This window comes from Mauremys reevesii, linkage group 26 (assembly GCF_016161935.1).
Source record: "Mauremys reevesii isolate NIE-2019 linkage group 26, ASM1616193v1, whole genome shotgun sequence".
NCBI lineage: Eukaryota > Metazoa > Chordata > Testudines > Geoemydidae > Mauremys > Mauremys reevesii.
In genome coordinates, this window is record NC_052648.1 from 8332059 (window position 1) to 8348139 (window position 16081).

General features: G+C 62.3%; 1 protein-coding gene across 3 annotated transcripts; it reads left to right on the plus strand.

The window, feature by feature from the left end:
* Nucleotides 1–3835: 3835 nt before the first annotated feature.
* STAP2 (signal transducing adaptor family member 2) lies at nucleotides 3836–16081 on the plus strand. 3 transcript variants are annotated; one of them, XM_039515155.1, is made up of 14 exons: nucleotides 3836–4023; nucleotides 6895–6966; nucleotides 7493–7621; nucleotides 7705–7761; nucleotides 8515–8666; nucleotides 8963–9094; nucleotides 9487–9556; nucleotides 10305–10407; nucleotides 10984–11061; nucleotides 11566–11688; nucleotides 12010–12051; nucleotides 13561–13638; nucleotides 14565–14681; nucleotides 14930–16081. In XM_039515155.1, the coding sequence occupies exons 1-14, from the start codon at nucleotides 3922–3924 to the stop codon at nucleotides 14986–14988; spliced, it is 1314 nt and encodes a 437-aa protein (XP_039371089.1). In that variant the 5' UTR covers nucleotides 3836–3921; the 3' UTR covers nucleotides 14989–16081. The 3 variants fall into 3 exon arrangements, with proteins under 3 accessions (XP_039371089.1, XP_039371090.1, XP_039371091.1); XM_039515156.1 differs by having other exon boundaries at nucleotides 11569–11688; XM_039515157.1 differs by lacking the exon at nucleotides 3836–4023 and adding an exon at nucleotides 5035–6052.

Here is a 16081-nt window from a genome sequence, read left to right on the forward strand (position 1 = left end):
AAGAAGCTCTGACCAAGGGTCCAGGCCAATTATGCAGCCAATCAATTTTTGACCCCATTGGTGTATGAAACATGGGGCAAGTGATACAACCAATTAAAGCAGGAGACTCCAGAATTAACTGATCTTGGATTAAATCCAGATCTTATTGCAAACACTTTGGGGCAGAGACTTATATGTTTGTACAGCACCTAGCACAGTGGGAACATCAAACAGGCTGAAGCCCCGTGGGTACTACAAGCAGGATAAATCGATAACACTCCCATTGACTTCAGCCTTCATCTTTTAGTTCCTTAAGTCCGGTACCCTTTAAATCATTTTTCTGCTAAGGTTTGTTTTCCTTAAGGGGTTGGGAGGAATTCCAGGGGTTGATATATGGAGTTAAGGCCGGAAAGGTTTGATTGTAAGCACTAATAGTCCATTATCCTCTTTTTCTTTCTGCAGCCAAAAGCCACTGGAAACAAACTTGCAAGGATCTGATCCTACAACTGGATTTGGCCAGGCAGACCCTTGCATCTGCCTGGATCCGACGGCAGGATCGGGCCCAGGCTGTGTACAAATGTCAGATGTCAAATGTCCCATTTTGTTGCCAGTTTCAGCTCTGTCAGTCATTTGAGAAACTAATTGGAAATGCAATGATTGTATTTTAGTCTATTTCTGACTCTCCCCTTTTACGGTCCTTATGGCCCCAATCTGACCTTTTTTCTGAGAAAATAATGAATAGGGTCTGAGGCTTTTAAAAACAGAAACGATTGTGCCGAGTGACTAAATTGAAATTGGAATTCATAAGATATACCAAGAGTTGGAAATGAAAGTGAATATGTGTAAGAGTTAATTAAAAATGAAACAATAGAATCCTTCCTGGCCTATTTATGATCATTATTATGCACTGGGGTTCTCCTGGTGTTTTCTGGAGAGCGTGGTGTTCGGTCATCACTCGGTGCTTGCAAGAGATCACTTTCCGGGTGTCTGTCCCAGGGCCTGTGCATAACAAGAGTGGCGCAATGCCCTGCCCTGCCTCTCCTTCTGGGAAGCTCAGCCCTTCACGGCACAGCCCCCAGCAGCACAGCCTGGATCTGAATTTTGACCTTCTCGTGGTTGGGGATTCAGCAATTCCTGTTTTCAGCTCTGCCAAGTTCCGCATTCCGCTGCCAGGTTCAGAAGAGTTTAACCCGTGTGTTTCTGGGGATTTCCTTTAGTTGCTTAGTTACTTCTGCAGGCTTCCAGCCTGCGCTGTTAATTCCGTGGGAGCAGGCCCCTGGGTTTGACTTATGCTGAGATTCCCCCCTAAAATCTCTCCCCGTTGCACCAGTTGGGCTCTGGTGGGGACAGGCCAGTGCTCTGCTCTGAGCAGGGTTAGATTGGGGAGCGGGGAGGTGGCAGCTTCTGTGCAAGAGGCAGCGGCAGCAGGGGGGGACTGCAGGCTGTGGCACACGGGGCCAGGGAGATGGGAAGTGTCAGGCGTCCAGGGAGCATCCTCAAATACCCGCACTTTCACAATCCCCAACTGCAGGCCAGGTAGCAGGGGCTGGTGCACGGGGGGCGGCGGCGAGGTCATCACCATATACTCCTAGCGCGCCCCCCTCCCCCCCACTGGCCCCTGCCACTTCGTTCCACTGCTGCCCTCCAGACAGGGGCATGCCAAAATTCAGTGGGGGCGCACCTGCATGGAGCAGTTACCCCACCTCTCTACCCCTACAGGGCAAGAAAGGGGGTGGCACCAAAGGGACTGTGGTATTAGACCCAACAGGGCAGGGTCACCATGGGGCAACCCTCACAAAGCCGGGATGGGAGAGATTCCCCATGGTGCCCGTCACCACGCGCTGCCAAAGCTGCTTTGCTTCCTTTCCCTTTTCAGCTACTGTGGAAGGGTGGGGAGTGCGGGGGGGTTGTGGGGCTCCTACCTTCTCCCACCCTTTTGTGTGCAAGCAGCGAGGTGGTTGTAATGGGGCTGCGTGAGTCCTGGACTCTGTTCAGGGAATCTCACGGCACCCAGCGCCGAGCAGGGCAGTACCTGAGTGATGCCATCACATCAGCTTCGGGCTACTATGGGTACATACCTGGGAAGCTCTCAGCACCCCTCCGGCTGCACTTTCTAGCTGGGAGAAAGCGTCCCACTCTCTCTGCCCGTCCCACCAGCCTCCTGATTGTTGGGGTCAGCTCCTCTCCTCCTCCCCTAGCACTATAGCTTCGTGGCGGGGGATGACTATACTGCTGCTCTCCCCCTCCCCCTTTATTTGTGGGGTGGGGTCCTCTCCCACACATGGGGGACCTTACCATGACAGCTGCCCCCTTGTTCAGAATAGCAGCTGTGCCACTGACCGGGCCTGGAACCAGGCCGTGTGGACAAATTGCAACCTCCAGGCCCAGGCAGTAGCCGGGCACGGGAACAGGAACCGTACCAGCCAACCACAGCGTGGCCACCCGCCGAAACGGGCCCTTGTTTAGCGTAGGAGAGGGGGCCGGGTTTAGCGGCCATCCGCCCTCCCTCCCAAACCGCAGGCAGATCCTAGAGCGTGTGGCCTCCGGCTCCGTTCGGGTCGAAGCAGCAGCTGCTGGTTCTAATGTACCCGGCCTGTGCTCAGAACTGTCTCGCTGTTCCCTTGTGCTCTGTCTGTGACCAGCGGTTGGTGCCGATCTCATACTGAACCTGGCAGCTCTTCGGGGCAGGGACTCTCTGTTCTGTGTTGGTGCCGGGCGCGGGGGGGGGGGGGGGGGTGCCTAGGCAGCCGCAGTACAAATGATAACCCTGCTCATTCCAGTGCCGGCTCCTGCATGAAAACCACGATCACCAGATCAAAGCAAATCACCTCCCTGGTGGCGGGTGGCCTGACTCCAGCGCCCTGGGCTTTGCGAGCGGGGGCCATTGGTTCAGGGGGCCGAATTCCCGCGTGCCCAGAGTGGTGCATAGAGCAGCGGGGAGCTGTGCTGGGCAGCTGGTTCAAGCAGACTGAAGGAGGGGAGTCTGGGTGGGGCTCTGCTTTCCCAGGCCGGGGAGCAGCAATGGGGACTCTGCTTACCCAGGGCAGGGGAGGGGTGGGGGGGGAGCTGTGATTTCCCAGGCCGGGGGGAGGGGGAGCAGCGGGGGGGGGCTCTGCTTTCCCAGGCCGGGGGGAGAAGGAGCAGTGGGGGGGGGCTCTGCTTTCCCAGGCCGGGGAAGGGGAGCAGTGGGGCCTCTGCTTTCCCAGGCCGGGGGAGCAGTGGGGCTCTGCTTTCCCAGGCCGGGGAGCAGCGGGGCTCTGCTTTCCCAGGCCGGGGGAGCAGGGGGCTCTGCTTTCCCAGGCCGGGGAGGGGAGCAGTGAGGGGGCTCTGCTTTCCCAGGCCGGGGGAGCAGCAGTGGGGGCTCTGCTTTCCCAGGCCGGGGGAGGAGCAGCGGGGGCTCTGCTTTCCCAGGCCGGGGGAGGGGAGCAGCGGGGGCTCTGCTTTCCCAGGCCGGGGGAGCGGGAGCAGTGGGGGGCTCTGCTTTCCCAGGCCGGGGGAGGGGAGCAGCGGGGGCTCTGCTTTCCCAGGCCGGGGGAGGGGAGCAGCGGGGCTCTGCTTTCCCAGGCCGGGGGAGCAGCGGGGGCTCTGCTTTCCCAGGCCGGGGGAGGGGAGCAGTGGGGCTCTGCTTTCCCAGGCCGGGGGGGACCAAGGGGGGGCTCTGCTTTCCCAGGCCGGGGGGGGAGCGGGAGCAGTGCCCCCCCCTGTAATCGCCCCGCGCAGGGCCGAGGCGGGGCCTGGCCGGCGCTCCCTGGCCCGTTCACCTGCAGGGAGCCGGGCGGCCCAATCAGGTGCGCGCATGGGAGGGCCCGGCCCGGGCTGCAAAACCCCCACGACGCCTAGTTCATTCCTCCCCTGCGCTTCCTGCTGCGGGACTCCGGGCTCCGTGCGGGAGCCTCCCCTGCGCCCCCTGCCCGGCCCGGCGCGGGCCCCAGCCGGGGGCCAATGGCCCTGCTGCCCCCGCCGCTGCGGGGCGCCAGGCCCAAGCAGAGCTCGCCCCCCCACTACTACGAGGGCTTCCTGGAGAAGAAGGGGCCCCAGGACAAGGTAGGGGACCGGGGCCGGGGCAGGCTCCCAGTTGCCAAGGGCTGAGCCGTGGCCTTGGGACCTCTGGTGTCGTCTCTCCCCCCACCCGGGGCCCTGGCACGGAGAGATCGGGGCGGGGAGCCGGCTCGGGCCGAAAGAAGCTGAGCCCCCCTAGTAGTGGCCCCGATCCCAAAGCCCAGGGCCAGGCTCTCCAGGACTCCGAGTCACGAGCCAGGGCGGAACTTTGCAGCCGGCCCGGATCTGCCAGGTGCCTCCCCGCTCCAGGCTCTGGGTGCTCAGGTGCCAAGGGCACAGGCCTCCTAGAAACGCCTGCCCGCGGATCGGGCTTGCCTAGGCGCGCTGTCGTTCCAGCATAACGATAGCCCTTTAAATCCACTCCCTACCTTCATCTGAATTGACTTTCAGGTGTAGACGATACCAGGCAGAAGCCAAATGCAAACTTGCAAAGCCAGATGTTCCTGGCAGCCCCTATTTTCCGAACAGGCTAAGGCACAGCCTCAGGCTTTGGGGTCCTTGAAATCCCGAGTGGATTTTTCTGGCTTGAGCCTGTTTCTAAGGGCCTGTCTACACAAGAACGTTGCACGGCTTTAGCCTAAGGTGTGGATTTCAACCAGTGCACTGGGTAGTATGAACCCACTTATTTCAGTTTAGCTCAAGCCCGTTTAGAATCGACTTTTGCTAAACCGAAATCCGCTTGGTTTAACCGGAACTCGGGGCATCCACGCAGCCCCTGGCCCCGGTTTAAATTCACCCGTTGAGTTAAACCAGTGCGACTGTCTCCCCAAGATCGGCTCTTAGAAACAGCAGCCCCGTTGGAGCAATCCAAGCGGCAATGGCTGGGCAATCCTGGAGTATGTGCGCACAAGGGAGCGCAGGGCCCAGTGGCGGGGGGGGGGGGGGTGTTGGACAGGTGATACTTCCTCCAGTTCGGTGGAAGTGCTTTGTCTCGTCTGCCTGGTGAAGGTTTCCTGTGCTCTCGGGCGTCTGTTCCACCGCAAACCCTCCTCGTGCCAAAGCTGAGCTCCCTGTCGCTTTCTACCACGTCGTTTGCCTGGGTCGTTCTTTTTGATGGTTGTTGGATGAAGTACGAACCTGAGCCGAGAGACACTGATCGACGTAACCAGGCCCTGGATTGGGCCCGAGGTGCTGGGTGCCAACCTGACAGCCAGAGAGGGGGGCAATTCTCTTTCCGAACATCGCAGACAATCCGCCGCTGAAACATACATGGACGTTTAAACGCATTTGCCTGGGCTGCGTTTGTTAACCTGGTTGCATTTATGGCCCCTGAACTTTCCTGCCGCCTGGATTGCTGAGGACAGCTGTTTCTGGCATGCAGATCAGACGCCCCGTCACATTCACGCCATAAACCTAATGGGAAGGGGGGCGGGCGCTCCCCCAGTCAGGCTGTGTGACGCACAGGCTGCTTGCCCTGGATGGGGTCTTTCACTAGCTTGCTGGCATTGGATAAGGACATCTCAGCAGGCAGCGTCATCCTCTTGGGATGGCTGAGACGATCTGGGGTCTCTTTAGAAGCCTGGAGAATTCTAGGCCCCCAGAGTGTGGGACTGAGCTGTGTAGAGCGGCATTGTCCCATTAATATGGGGATGGGCATTGACTCTGTACGTGTCCCGTAGGAATAACCTTCGAACTGTACGCTGCACTCGCTTGGCTCCTTTCCAGCCCTACATCTCAGGGTGGTTTACAGAGGTGGGTGAGGCGCAGTAGCTCCATATTAGAGATGGGGAAACTGAGGCACAGAGCAGAGAACCGACTTGCCCAAGGTCACCCAGTGAGTCAGTGGCAAAGCCACGTTCAAAACCCAGATCTCCTGACTCCCAGGCCTGTCCTCTAGCTGTTAAACCCGGGACTTCAATTCCCGTCGTGCACAAGTGGAAGTTGTGCACAGCCACGCGTGAGTGTGACATCCCTGGTTCGTGTGACCGGGACATGGCTGCACTCGTGTGATGCTGACATCTGACGTACGCATGGCCTTGACACGTACCCACCTATGCGTGGGGCTGCTCTCCTGGTGAGCGTGAGCTGTCGGCACCCTTCTGTGACGGCCCAAAGGGGCAGGATCTTGGCGTGTGCGTGCCCTCGGCGTGCCCGCTGCCATGGGTGAATCTGCCGCCTTGGAGCCCAGCTGGCCCAGGGGCCAGTGCAGAGCTGTTGGCAGGGGTGGGCAGCGGGGGAAGAGGCAGCAGAACCTTTATTTTGGGTCACAACACTTCGCTGTTGATGGCAAACAGCGAACAACAGAGCCTTTGCTCCCTGAGCCCTCCCGACCAGCCCACGCGTGACGGGCTCGGGGCTCTGCCCTCCCCCACGGGCTTTGGCAGCTGATTCCGACTTGGGGCAGGGGGCTGCCACGTCAGGCCAGCATCAGCCCGCACCGAGAATCCCCCCAGTGGCGGCAACTGGCTCCCACCAGGCTGCCCCTGTTCCAGGGCTCCCACACGGCTGGAGAAAACACACCACAGTGCATCATTCAGGCGCTGAAGGAAGCCAAAGCAGCCCCCTCGGAGACCAATCCTCTGCCCCGGCGTGCCGGGCGTGGGGGTGAGGGCCTGGCTGGACCAGCTGCCGGGTCCACCGTGCAGAGATGGAACCAGCCTGCAGGGAGAGGGGGTGGGCACTGATTCGCCATCCCCCCCCTCCATAACATCCCGGGAACATCCCACTGCAGGTTCCTGGCCGTGCCAGGTTCAGCACAGGGCTAGGGCATTGCCGGGGGGCAGGTATCTGCACAGCGCATGCTCAATAGGTCGCTGCGGAGGCCGGGTGCGTTTGTGCCACTCACCTGAGCGACCCTCCCCTTGGCTGGCCCCCTCCGGCCCCAGCCGCCAATGCCCCTTTGCTCTGTCCCTGCAGGGGTATAAGAAGTACTGGACAGGCCTGCGGGGGCTCACGCTGTTTTTCTACAATGGCAGCCGAGACGTGCAGGTAGGCAGGAGCTGCCCCACGGATGAGCTGCTGTGTGGCGCCCCCCGGCCCGACCTGGGAAAGCCTCGGGGGGCGGGGGGGTGTCTGTCTCCTCAAGGCCTGATCCTGGCAGGTGCCCAGCCACTGGGAGCTCAGCACCTCTGTGGATCAGGCCCGCCTGTCTCAGCTCTTCTGGTGGGACATCCCTCCTGGGGAGGCTCGGCTTGCTGGGGGTCTGCCGTGCTGTCCGGGTGGCGAGGGCCTCGATCCCCCTGACATGGGAAAGGGTCCCCCTGCCGTGGGCACCAGCCCACTGAGACCCAGCCGACTGCTGTCAGCCGTGCTTCTGAGCAGGGCTGGATGTGAACCAGCGACCCAGAGGTGTTCTCACACACCCGTCCCGGAGAAGAGCTGGGGGGCAGCCAGCCAGGCAGGGCTCCCTAGCGGGCACCTAGGGCCCTGCTTTGGGTTGCGAGAGTGGGGCTGGCCGACCCTGCCCCCCCCCCCCCGCCCCCGCCCGCACTGATCTGTGCTTTGCCCTCCGCAGTACGTGGAGAAGATCGACCTGGACACCTTCGTGTCCCTGACCGACGGCTACCTCCGGGGCGGCCCCAGGGCCAGCGACGACGGGGTGGGGCTCAGCCTGAAGCTGAGGGGGCAGGAAGTGAAGTTAAAGGTACGTTCGCCCTGCGCGACCTCTGCCTCCCCCCCGCCCCCGTGCTCTGGGTTTTACCCCAGTAACGTGTGTTTCCCTTGCAGGCCGAGAGCCTGGAAACTCGGGAGATGTGGAAGGGTTTTATCCTCACCGTGGTGGAGGTAACTTGCCCGGCTGATGTTAGAATGAGAAATCCGCCCCCTTGGCCTGCCCTCCCCTCGGCCCCCCTCTGCCCGACCCAGCCTTTGCACCCCCGGGTGCTCACCCCCGCCCTGCACAACCCAGCCCACGCCCCCAGCCTACACACACCATTGCTCACCCCGCGTGCGCCCCCCCGCTCACTCCTGTCCCCCCTGCCCCTCCCCACACTCAGCCCCTGCCCGCCCTAGATACACTCGCCTGCGCCCGCCTCCCCCCAACCCCGCGCGCGCAGACACAGCCCTGCCCCCCGTCTCTCACCCCCAGGTATCCCGCGTGGCGAGAGCTGGTCCTTGAAGGACCCTAGAGCCCTTGTCCAGCCTTGAGTCCGTGTTTCTCAACAGCCCTGGCAGGGCAGGTCTCCCTCGGGTGCTCCGAGCCCACTCTGGGCTCCCCTCCCAGCGGTTCCCAGCCCCCTCGTCCAATGTCAGATTCAGCCCCTGGAGGCCCTTCGCGGGGAGCCTGCCCCCTGCTGGTCAGAGTCCAGCGCTCTGGCGCCGTGGCGGGACTGATAGGGGAAGGAAGATGGGAGCCGCGCTGGCGCCTCCTGATGGCTGATTCGTGGGCTGCACAGAGGGCCGGTGTGAGGCTCCCCCGGGCCAGGGATGGGAGCAGCGCTGGGGTCCCAAGGGGGAGGAGTCGGTGGAAGTCTGGTCTGTAGGCCGTGGTCGCAGCACGTCACAGGGGAGACTCAGTGTGTCGTCCTGTCCCTGCAGATGAAAGTCCCCTCCAACCTGACGTTGCTGCCCGGCCACATCTACATGATGTCCGAAGCCCTCTCCAAAGAGCAGGAGCGACGGGCCGAGCTGAGCCAGCGCTGCGCCGCGAGCTCCTTCGACTACGAGGCGGTGGAGGAGCAGATGCCGGAGTGAGTGGGGCCTGGGCCGGAGGGAGAACCCAGGGCTGTCGTGGGCAGGTGCCGCGGGCGTGTCGCTGGCATCCTCCATCCTGCCATGTCGTGCCAGGCCAGGCCGCCTGTCTGGCATCCCCCTCCTGTGTCAGGCCAGGCCACAAGGTCTCCCCAGTCCTGACGGGCTCAGAGCTGCAATAGCCCAGAGGCTCTGGGCCATGGGCCGGCGGCTCTGGCGGGGTGGAGAGTCCCGGGTCACACAGGGAGGGTTTGGTGCATTAACTGGGTCCTGTCCTTTCTCCTGTGTTTCCCAGCTGCTATTTCAAGGTCTCCAGGACAGAGGCCCAGGTCCTGCTGGAGAGGAACCCGGACTGCGGCAACATGTTGCTGCGCCCGGGGGGTGATGGGAAGAGCATCTCGGTGACCACGCGTCAGATGCTGAATGGGTGAGAAGGCGGGGGATGGTCGGGGGCTGCCTGCTGGGGGGATGGTCAGGGGCTAGAAGGGGGCAGGCCTGACTCTAGTGTTTGAGGGGGTGCACATGGGGCTGGGAGTGTGAATCCTGGCACTATTGTGTGTGAGAGAGAGGGGGTGATCCCAGTGCACACAGGATTCACACTCCCATCCCCGGCACTAGTGTTGAGGGGGTGATCCCAGTGCACACGGGGCTGGGAGTGTGAATCCTGGCACTAGTATTGAGGGGGTGACCCCAGTGCACACAGGGCTGGGAGTGTGAATCCTGGTACTAGTATTGAGGGGGTGACCCCAGTGCACACAGGCTGTGATCACAAGCGGTGTGAGGGTTGGGTTGTGCAATCTCCCCGTCTCTCTCTTGCAGCACCCCGGTTGTGAAGCACTACAGAGTGAGCTGCATGGGACAGCAATACGTCATCGACGTCGAGCAGCCGGTGAGTGGGCCGGTTCTGCATCCCCATCTTATGCAGAGACCGGGACCTGGGTCTGGGCCCCAGGGGGATCAAACGGCTCCCGGAAGCACAGCCACCAAGGAATGTCAGGGTGATAGCAGGCATAGAAGCCAGGCCTTGATCACCTACGCTACAGGAGAATCTCCATAAGCTCTACAGGGCCTAGGACACACACACACACACAGCTAAGCAGTTCCAGGCAGCAGTTCCCAGCTCTGCTCCCCCATTCATCCCTATGTCATGAACCAATGATGTGGCAAGTGGCTCACCAAGACCCTCCAAAAGCCACAGGTGTAGAAATAAGAATAATCTCAACCGTTACACCAGCTAGGATAACAACCCTCATGCTGCAAGGCACACGCTGGCTGCCAGCTGGGGGTCAGGCAGGAATATCTCCCCATGGGGATATTGCCCAGGTAAGTGCACTATGGCGGGCTTGCGCTTGTCACCGGGAGAGGCGGCGTTCCGGCTTGGATGCGCCGATCCGCTCCATCGGCCCAACAGGCTAGGATCTCTCTGAGGCAGGGGGCGACTGTCTGCAGCTCACGGGCTCCTCTGGGGCCTTTGCCTCCTCCCAGCAGTGACTGGGGGTGTCAGCTGGGAGCGGAGAGCCCTGCAGGCCGGGAGCAGGAGCCCCGAGGGGGTTGTGCAAAGCCTGGTCAGTCCCTTAGTGGCAGGGGCCTGAGGGTGGCCAAGAACTGCTGCTGATAGGATCTCTCCCCCCCGCCAGCACCACTGCTCCTCCCTGGCCGAGGTGGTGGAGTACTTCGTCTCCAACACCAAGAAGACCCTGGTGCCCTTGAGCCTGGAGGAGGACTACTCGGAGAAGTTAGGTGGGTTTCCCCCGCCTCGAGGGCTCCGGGTGCGAATTCTGGGCACGGGGGCTGGGTTTGCATGGGTGGGTGAGCCGGGCGGCAGTGCAGGGGGCACCGATACGGGGGTGTGGCAGATGGGGGAGGATGCGTGTACATTGGACGGCTCAGTGTGGGTGGGCCCAGGGGGGCACAGGCATTTGGCAGTGTGTGTCTGGGAGAGGATGCCCGGGCTCGGGGGGAAGGGGAGAGGACATGACTGCCGGGGGGGGGGTGACGTGCTGATGCCTGGAGGGTGTGTGGACGTGGTTCCGTCCCTGGGCCGGGCTGTGCATGGGTGACCTCGGCCCAGTCTCCTCAGCTGCTTGTTTCCAAGCCCGGTCAGCCCGCCCCGGCCAGGCCCCTTCCTTCCCAGAGCTGCCCCCCGACACGGGGTCTCCCTCCCAGAGCTGGGATTCCCCCCAGCCACCTCTCCTTCTGCCCCCTGCCCTTACGGGGCTGCCCAGCATCCCATGGCCTCATGCTCCCCCACGGCCAGTTCCCCGCCCCTCCCCCCCCACAGCTCTCAGACCCATTTGTTTCTGGCGTGTTTTGCAGAGTTTGTGGAGACCGATAAGGAGAACGGCGAGAGCGTCTGGGAAGCATCCATGCCCCCCTGCCCAAAGCCCTCCAGAGGTGAATGTGCCCAGCCTGCTCCAGGCGCCGGCTCCTGGCTGCAGCTCAGGGGACCTGGCTTGTTCCTCCAGGGCTTGGGGCTGTTGGGTTGTGAAGAATCTGCATGCGGGGCCCCACGGCCTGGCCCCAACGCAGCTCTGGAGAGCTGGCAAAGGGCAGCTGCGAGCTTCCCCCCACAGCAGTGCCCCACCCCTGCCAGCTGGGACCCCAGCACTGCGAGCTTCCCCCCACAGCAGTGCCCCACCCCTGCCAGCTGGGACCCCAGCGCTGCGAGCTTCCCCCCACAGCAGTGCCCTGATGTCTGTTGGCACCATTTGGATGTTGCATTTAACATGTCCGCTGTGCCCATCCCACACTATCGCATCCCCCACGATACCCCCCGGCTCCGACCTGGCCTGGGCGGCTCACCCAGAGCCCTGTATTTTAGGATCTGTATTTCCCCACTGTGTGCCAGTGCCCCTTGCCTAACCTTGTGCCCGTCTGGTTCTTCTGCCGGTGCCAAAGCAGATGCACTGATTCCGCCCAGCTTCAGAAAAGGTGCCGTGGTGAAGCCCCCTGCCCCTACCCCCACCCCCGTGTTTGAGAAGAGGGAGGAGGATGAAGAACAGGCCTACATGAATGACGAAGGTGAGCTGGAATCTGCCCTGCCTCGGGCCCCCCAAATCTGGGGAGATTGGGTCCTAGCCTTGTGTTGGCACAGTGGGGTAAAATCGTGCTCCCCCTGCTGGCAGGTGAATAAAATAACACTGGCCTCATCGCTGAGCCTGCCAGGGCCACGCCGGTGCAGTTACTGTGCCGCGTGGAAGGGCACGATCCCTCCCGAGGAGGGACAGGCTGGCGCCGGGGAGCGGGAATGGGATCTTGTACTGGAGAAAAGTCTCCGGGGGAAACCCCAGTCTGCGATCCCAGCTCAGGCGCCCCCTTCTCTCATGCGATTGTGTTTTCCAGATGTGGCAGCCATCACGGGAACAAAGGCAAAGTCAGCCAACTGTGAGTAAACAGGCGATTGTGCGAGACCGTGTAGAATGGAGCTACTGTGTCACCACAAGAGGCTACCTTGCCACAGAGGATGTACCCGGGGCCTTGTCCCCCGCCCTGCCCCCCACACCTGGGCTTTGCACGCCCCTTTTCCCCACGGCTGCCCTAGGGGCAGGGAAATGCTCCGGCCACATGCAGAATCTGCTGCCCCAGACCAGCCATACAACTGGGAGATGCAGCACCCCTGGGAGCCCAGAGGAGGGTGAATGGAGCCAGCCGCACTGGGGGATGCTGGGGGCTGTCAGAGCCACTGCTCTGCCCAGAGCCCCGAGTGCTGTCCCAGAGATCAGGGACAGAAAAGGCTATTGGACCCTCCAGTCCTTCCCCCATGGCTCCCAAGGTGGGATGGGTCCTGTCTAGTGCTTCCATCACCTCCCTTGGGAGACTGGTCCCCGGGCGGCTAGTGTAGGAGAAGGAGCTGCTCTCTGACGGTGGTTGGCGAAGGGGGGGAATCCCAGGGAAAAGGGAGGCGGCAAATCTGCGTGACATGAGGGGAGAGGTGAAAGGACCAGCAGGGGCAGCCTGGCACGACCAGGGCGTGGGTGGGTTGGCCTAGCGGGTAGGACCAGGAGTCAGGCCTAGTGGTTGGAGCAGAAGCAGGGCCGGGTGGTTGGTGCAGGAGTCAGTCAGGCTAGGCAGCGGAGCCGGAGTTGGAAATCAGGAGTCCGGCCTCAGGGCGGAGCCGGGGGAAAGCCAGGAATCTGAGTCGGAGCCGGAAGCAGGGAACGAGAGCGGGGTTGGTGGCGGCGACAGGCCGGGTGCTGCCGGCTGGCACAAGCCACTTCCTGGAATTTCCTCCGTGCTGAACTAGCATGCCTGGGCCCATCAGCGGTTCTGGGGGGGCTGCCAATCGGGTCTTCCCTGGGCGGGGGGCTCATTCCCCCAGGGTTCAGAGTGCGTGGATGCAGCTCAGGGTGGGTAGCATCTGAGCCGGGTTCTCGTCCTCTGGATCCCTCCCCAGCCTCCTGCTCGGGGAGGGCGACACATGGCAGCCTGGCCGGGGACTGGACGGGAGCCGCGATGTGGCCCAGGACTGCTGGAAACCGCATCCTAGCTGCCCAGGCCCAGAGCCTCCAAGGTCTTTAGGTGCCCGACTCCCACTGAAACCGGTTGCTGGACCGGGAGTTGGGAGGATGTCGCAGTGGGAGGGCACAGAGAGGGAGGGTGGCTGAGTTGGGCTGGGCAGATGAGGGCGAGGAGCCAGGTGGGTGGCCCCCATCCTGCCAAGGATGCTGACCCCATAGCCCAGCTTTCAGGGGTGGTCCTGGGCCGCTCAGTTTGACTCCAGCCCCAAACACTCCCAGTGCTCAGAAGTGACTCGGATCGGGGTGTCCTTGGCCTCTCTCTCCGGGACGGATGCGGGTTCCCCCTCCGGCTGCAGGGCCAAGCTCTGGGGGGTTAGGGTGGGGGGGATGTGCTGGGAGGAGCCAGCGGACTGAGCGTCTTCCCTTTTGGTTTCAGCCACAGCGGGTGCCGTGAAGGTGATGTGGGGAGGGGGCGGCCAGAGCAAGACGCTGCCGATACCAACCGGCAAGCCAGGTACAGCCATTGCCAGCTGATTCGGTGCCTGCCCCGTCCCCCCAGGGCTCTCTGCTCTCCACCCCCCACCCTCTGTGCTCTAACCGCCCCCCTTTCCCGTCACGTTTGCCAGCGCTCGTGCCCGAGCCCTCGGCTGGCCGCTGAGGACGCCCCTGCTGGGGCAGCGAGGGGGGCAGGTTCCAACAGGATACGCCCAGTTTGTGCCCCAGTCGCTTGGGGCCTGACCTGGCTCTGCTCAGGCCCTGGGAGCCACTCGACTTACCCCCTCCCACTGGCCCACGCAGGAGCAGAGACTGCCCCACGGGGCTGCCTCTGGGGCTGGCCGTCACACCTCGGGGACTCGGCAACCCCATGGCAAAGCCCCTTCTGCCACCATCTCCCTCTGCCTCGCTTGGCCAGGCCAGGGGGGAGCAGGGTGGGTGCAGTAGAGGGCTCCGGTGGCGGGGGGATGTGCCCCAGCTAGAGTGGAGATAAAGGGGGAGCTGTCCCGAGTCCCTCGGGTGCTTTCACTTCACCCTCTTGGGTTGGGACCCCGGCGTCCAGGAGCCCCGTACAGCTGTCTGAACTGAGACCTGACCTCCAGCAGTGTGGGTAATAACCCCGAGTGCTTCTCTGGCACTTCCTGTCTGTAGCTCTCCACACAGACCCTCAGTATCACCAGCCACATGGTACAGAGGGGGGAAACTGAGGCACAGAAAAGGGAAGCGACTTGCCCAGGGCATCAGGCGTAGCGCCCGGGTTCGCCGCCCCCTCCCATCCCCCACAGTGCACTGCAGGATTCCCCAAGGGCTACCCATGCAAACAGATCCCAGGCTGCGGGAGTCATGGGAAGGATCTCTGGCCTGGGAGGTGGAGCGGGATGGGGCCGGAGGCGAGGACGGGGGATCCCATGCTCTGATGACCAGCTCTGCACTCTCTGTTCCCAGCCACTAAAGGCCAGTTAACCAGGAATCCCAGCAGCCCCAGCAGCACCTTCAACCTACAGAAACATGGTAGCAGCTCCTCCCGCCAGGCCACGTCGTGGGTCAGAGACCTCTCCCCAGGTAAGGGGGCCCCCTGGCACGAGAAGCGGGGCTGCATGTGGCCCACTGCCCTTGGCTTTCAGTTGAGCGTAGCATTGCTGGTTACTCTGTGGCCGGAGCAGGGGTCGGAGCCAGGACTCCTGGGTTGTGGTCCCAGCTTTGGTAGGTGGTGGTGTCTCGTGGCTAGAGCTGATGACGGCAAGTCAGGACCCCTGGGTTTTAGTCCCAGCTCCGGAGGGGTCCTGTACCCACCTTCTCTCTCCCCGTAGACATCTCAGAGGAGCTGGCGCAGAAGCTACAGAAGCGAAGAGCCAACCTTGAGGACTGAGCCGATGGCCTGGCGGGCGAGGAGGCGTCTGCTGGGGACACAGGGTTCCAATCCTCTCGGGGAACAAAACCTTGGCCCCCAGCCTCTCCCGGCTCTTGTGCAGCGTTGATCACATACCCAGGGCCCGGCCCTGCTTCTCTGGCCCTTTCCCAGCACCGTGAGACACGGGTTTGTAAGGCTCCCAGCACCCTCTGCCCAACTGCAGCCCCCCCCCGAGAGAGCCTTAGCTCTGGGCCCGTCACAGTGATTTTTCTAGGGGCAAGGCTGCCACCTCGCATGGGCCCTGGCTGTCCCCCTTCCATGGCTCGGAGGGGCTGCCCCTTAGCCTGGTAGGGTGTGGTCTGTGGGTGCCACGTGCCTGGACAGGCAGCAAGGGCCAAAGGGAGGGAACGATGCCCCATGGGCACCCTCGCCCCCAGAGAGGAAGCTAATCCAGACCCCGGCAGGCTGCGACTGGCCCTGCTGCCGAGCGAGGGGGTCTCTGCGGGTAACGCCCGAGCACCTTTAATAGCCATGTGATTCCCGCCGTCCCAGGAGGGCTCTGGGCGAGGGGCTAATCCCGCCCCCAGATCAAGGAGGAAGCGCCAGGGACTGGGTGCTGCTTTCGGCCTCATTTGCCTAGGCCAGGCCCTTTGCATGCTGCGGCTCAGGGTTAAAAGGCTCGGGCGGGCGGGGGAGACGGGCGACGCCTTCCTATGCCCAGTTTGCCTGGGGGTGTTTCACAGTGCAGGGTAAACCAAAGGCAGAGCTGGGGGGCAGGAGTGGCACACCTGTGGCTGGCATGCCAGGGCGGGCTGGAAGCTAGAATTATGGGGCAGTGGCAGGGCTGGCCAGGGGGCATCCCAGGGCATGGGGTTACCCCCTGATCATCTTGGCTAATCGCCATTGATGGACCTATCCTCCATGAACGGATCTAATTCCTTTTTGAACCCAGTCTTGTTCTTGTTATGTGAAGGGGTAACTAACCCTTCCTTCTATCATATCCCTGCTTAGTCGTCCCTTTTCCAAGCTGAAAAGTCCATCGCTTCACCCTCTCTTCCTATGGAAGCTGTTCCAGCCCCCTAATCATTTTTGTTGCCCTTCTCTGTATCTT

Excerpts from the sequence above, each read along its gene's own strand:
- STAP2 (XM_039515155.1), top strand. The coding sequence starts at position 3,922 with ATGGCCCTGCTGCCCCCGCCGCTGCGGGGCGCCAGGCCCAAGCAGAGC. Across the intron at positions 8,667-8,962 it reads GTGGAGGAGCAGATGCCGGA|CTGCTATTTCAAGGTCTCCA; the intron begins GTGAGTGGGGCC and ends TGTGTTTCCCAG. Across the intron at positions 9,095-9,486 it reads ACGCGTCAGATGCTGAATGG|CACCCCGGTTGTGAAGCACT; the intron begins GTGAGAAGGCGG and ends TCTCTCTTGCAG.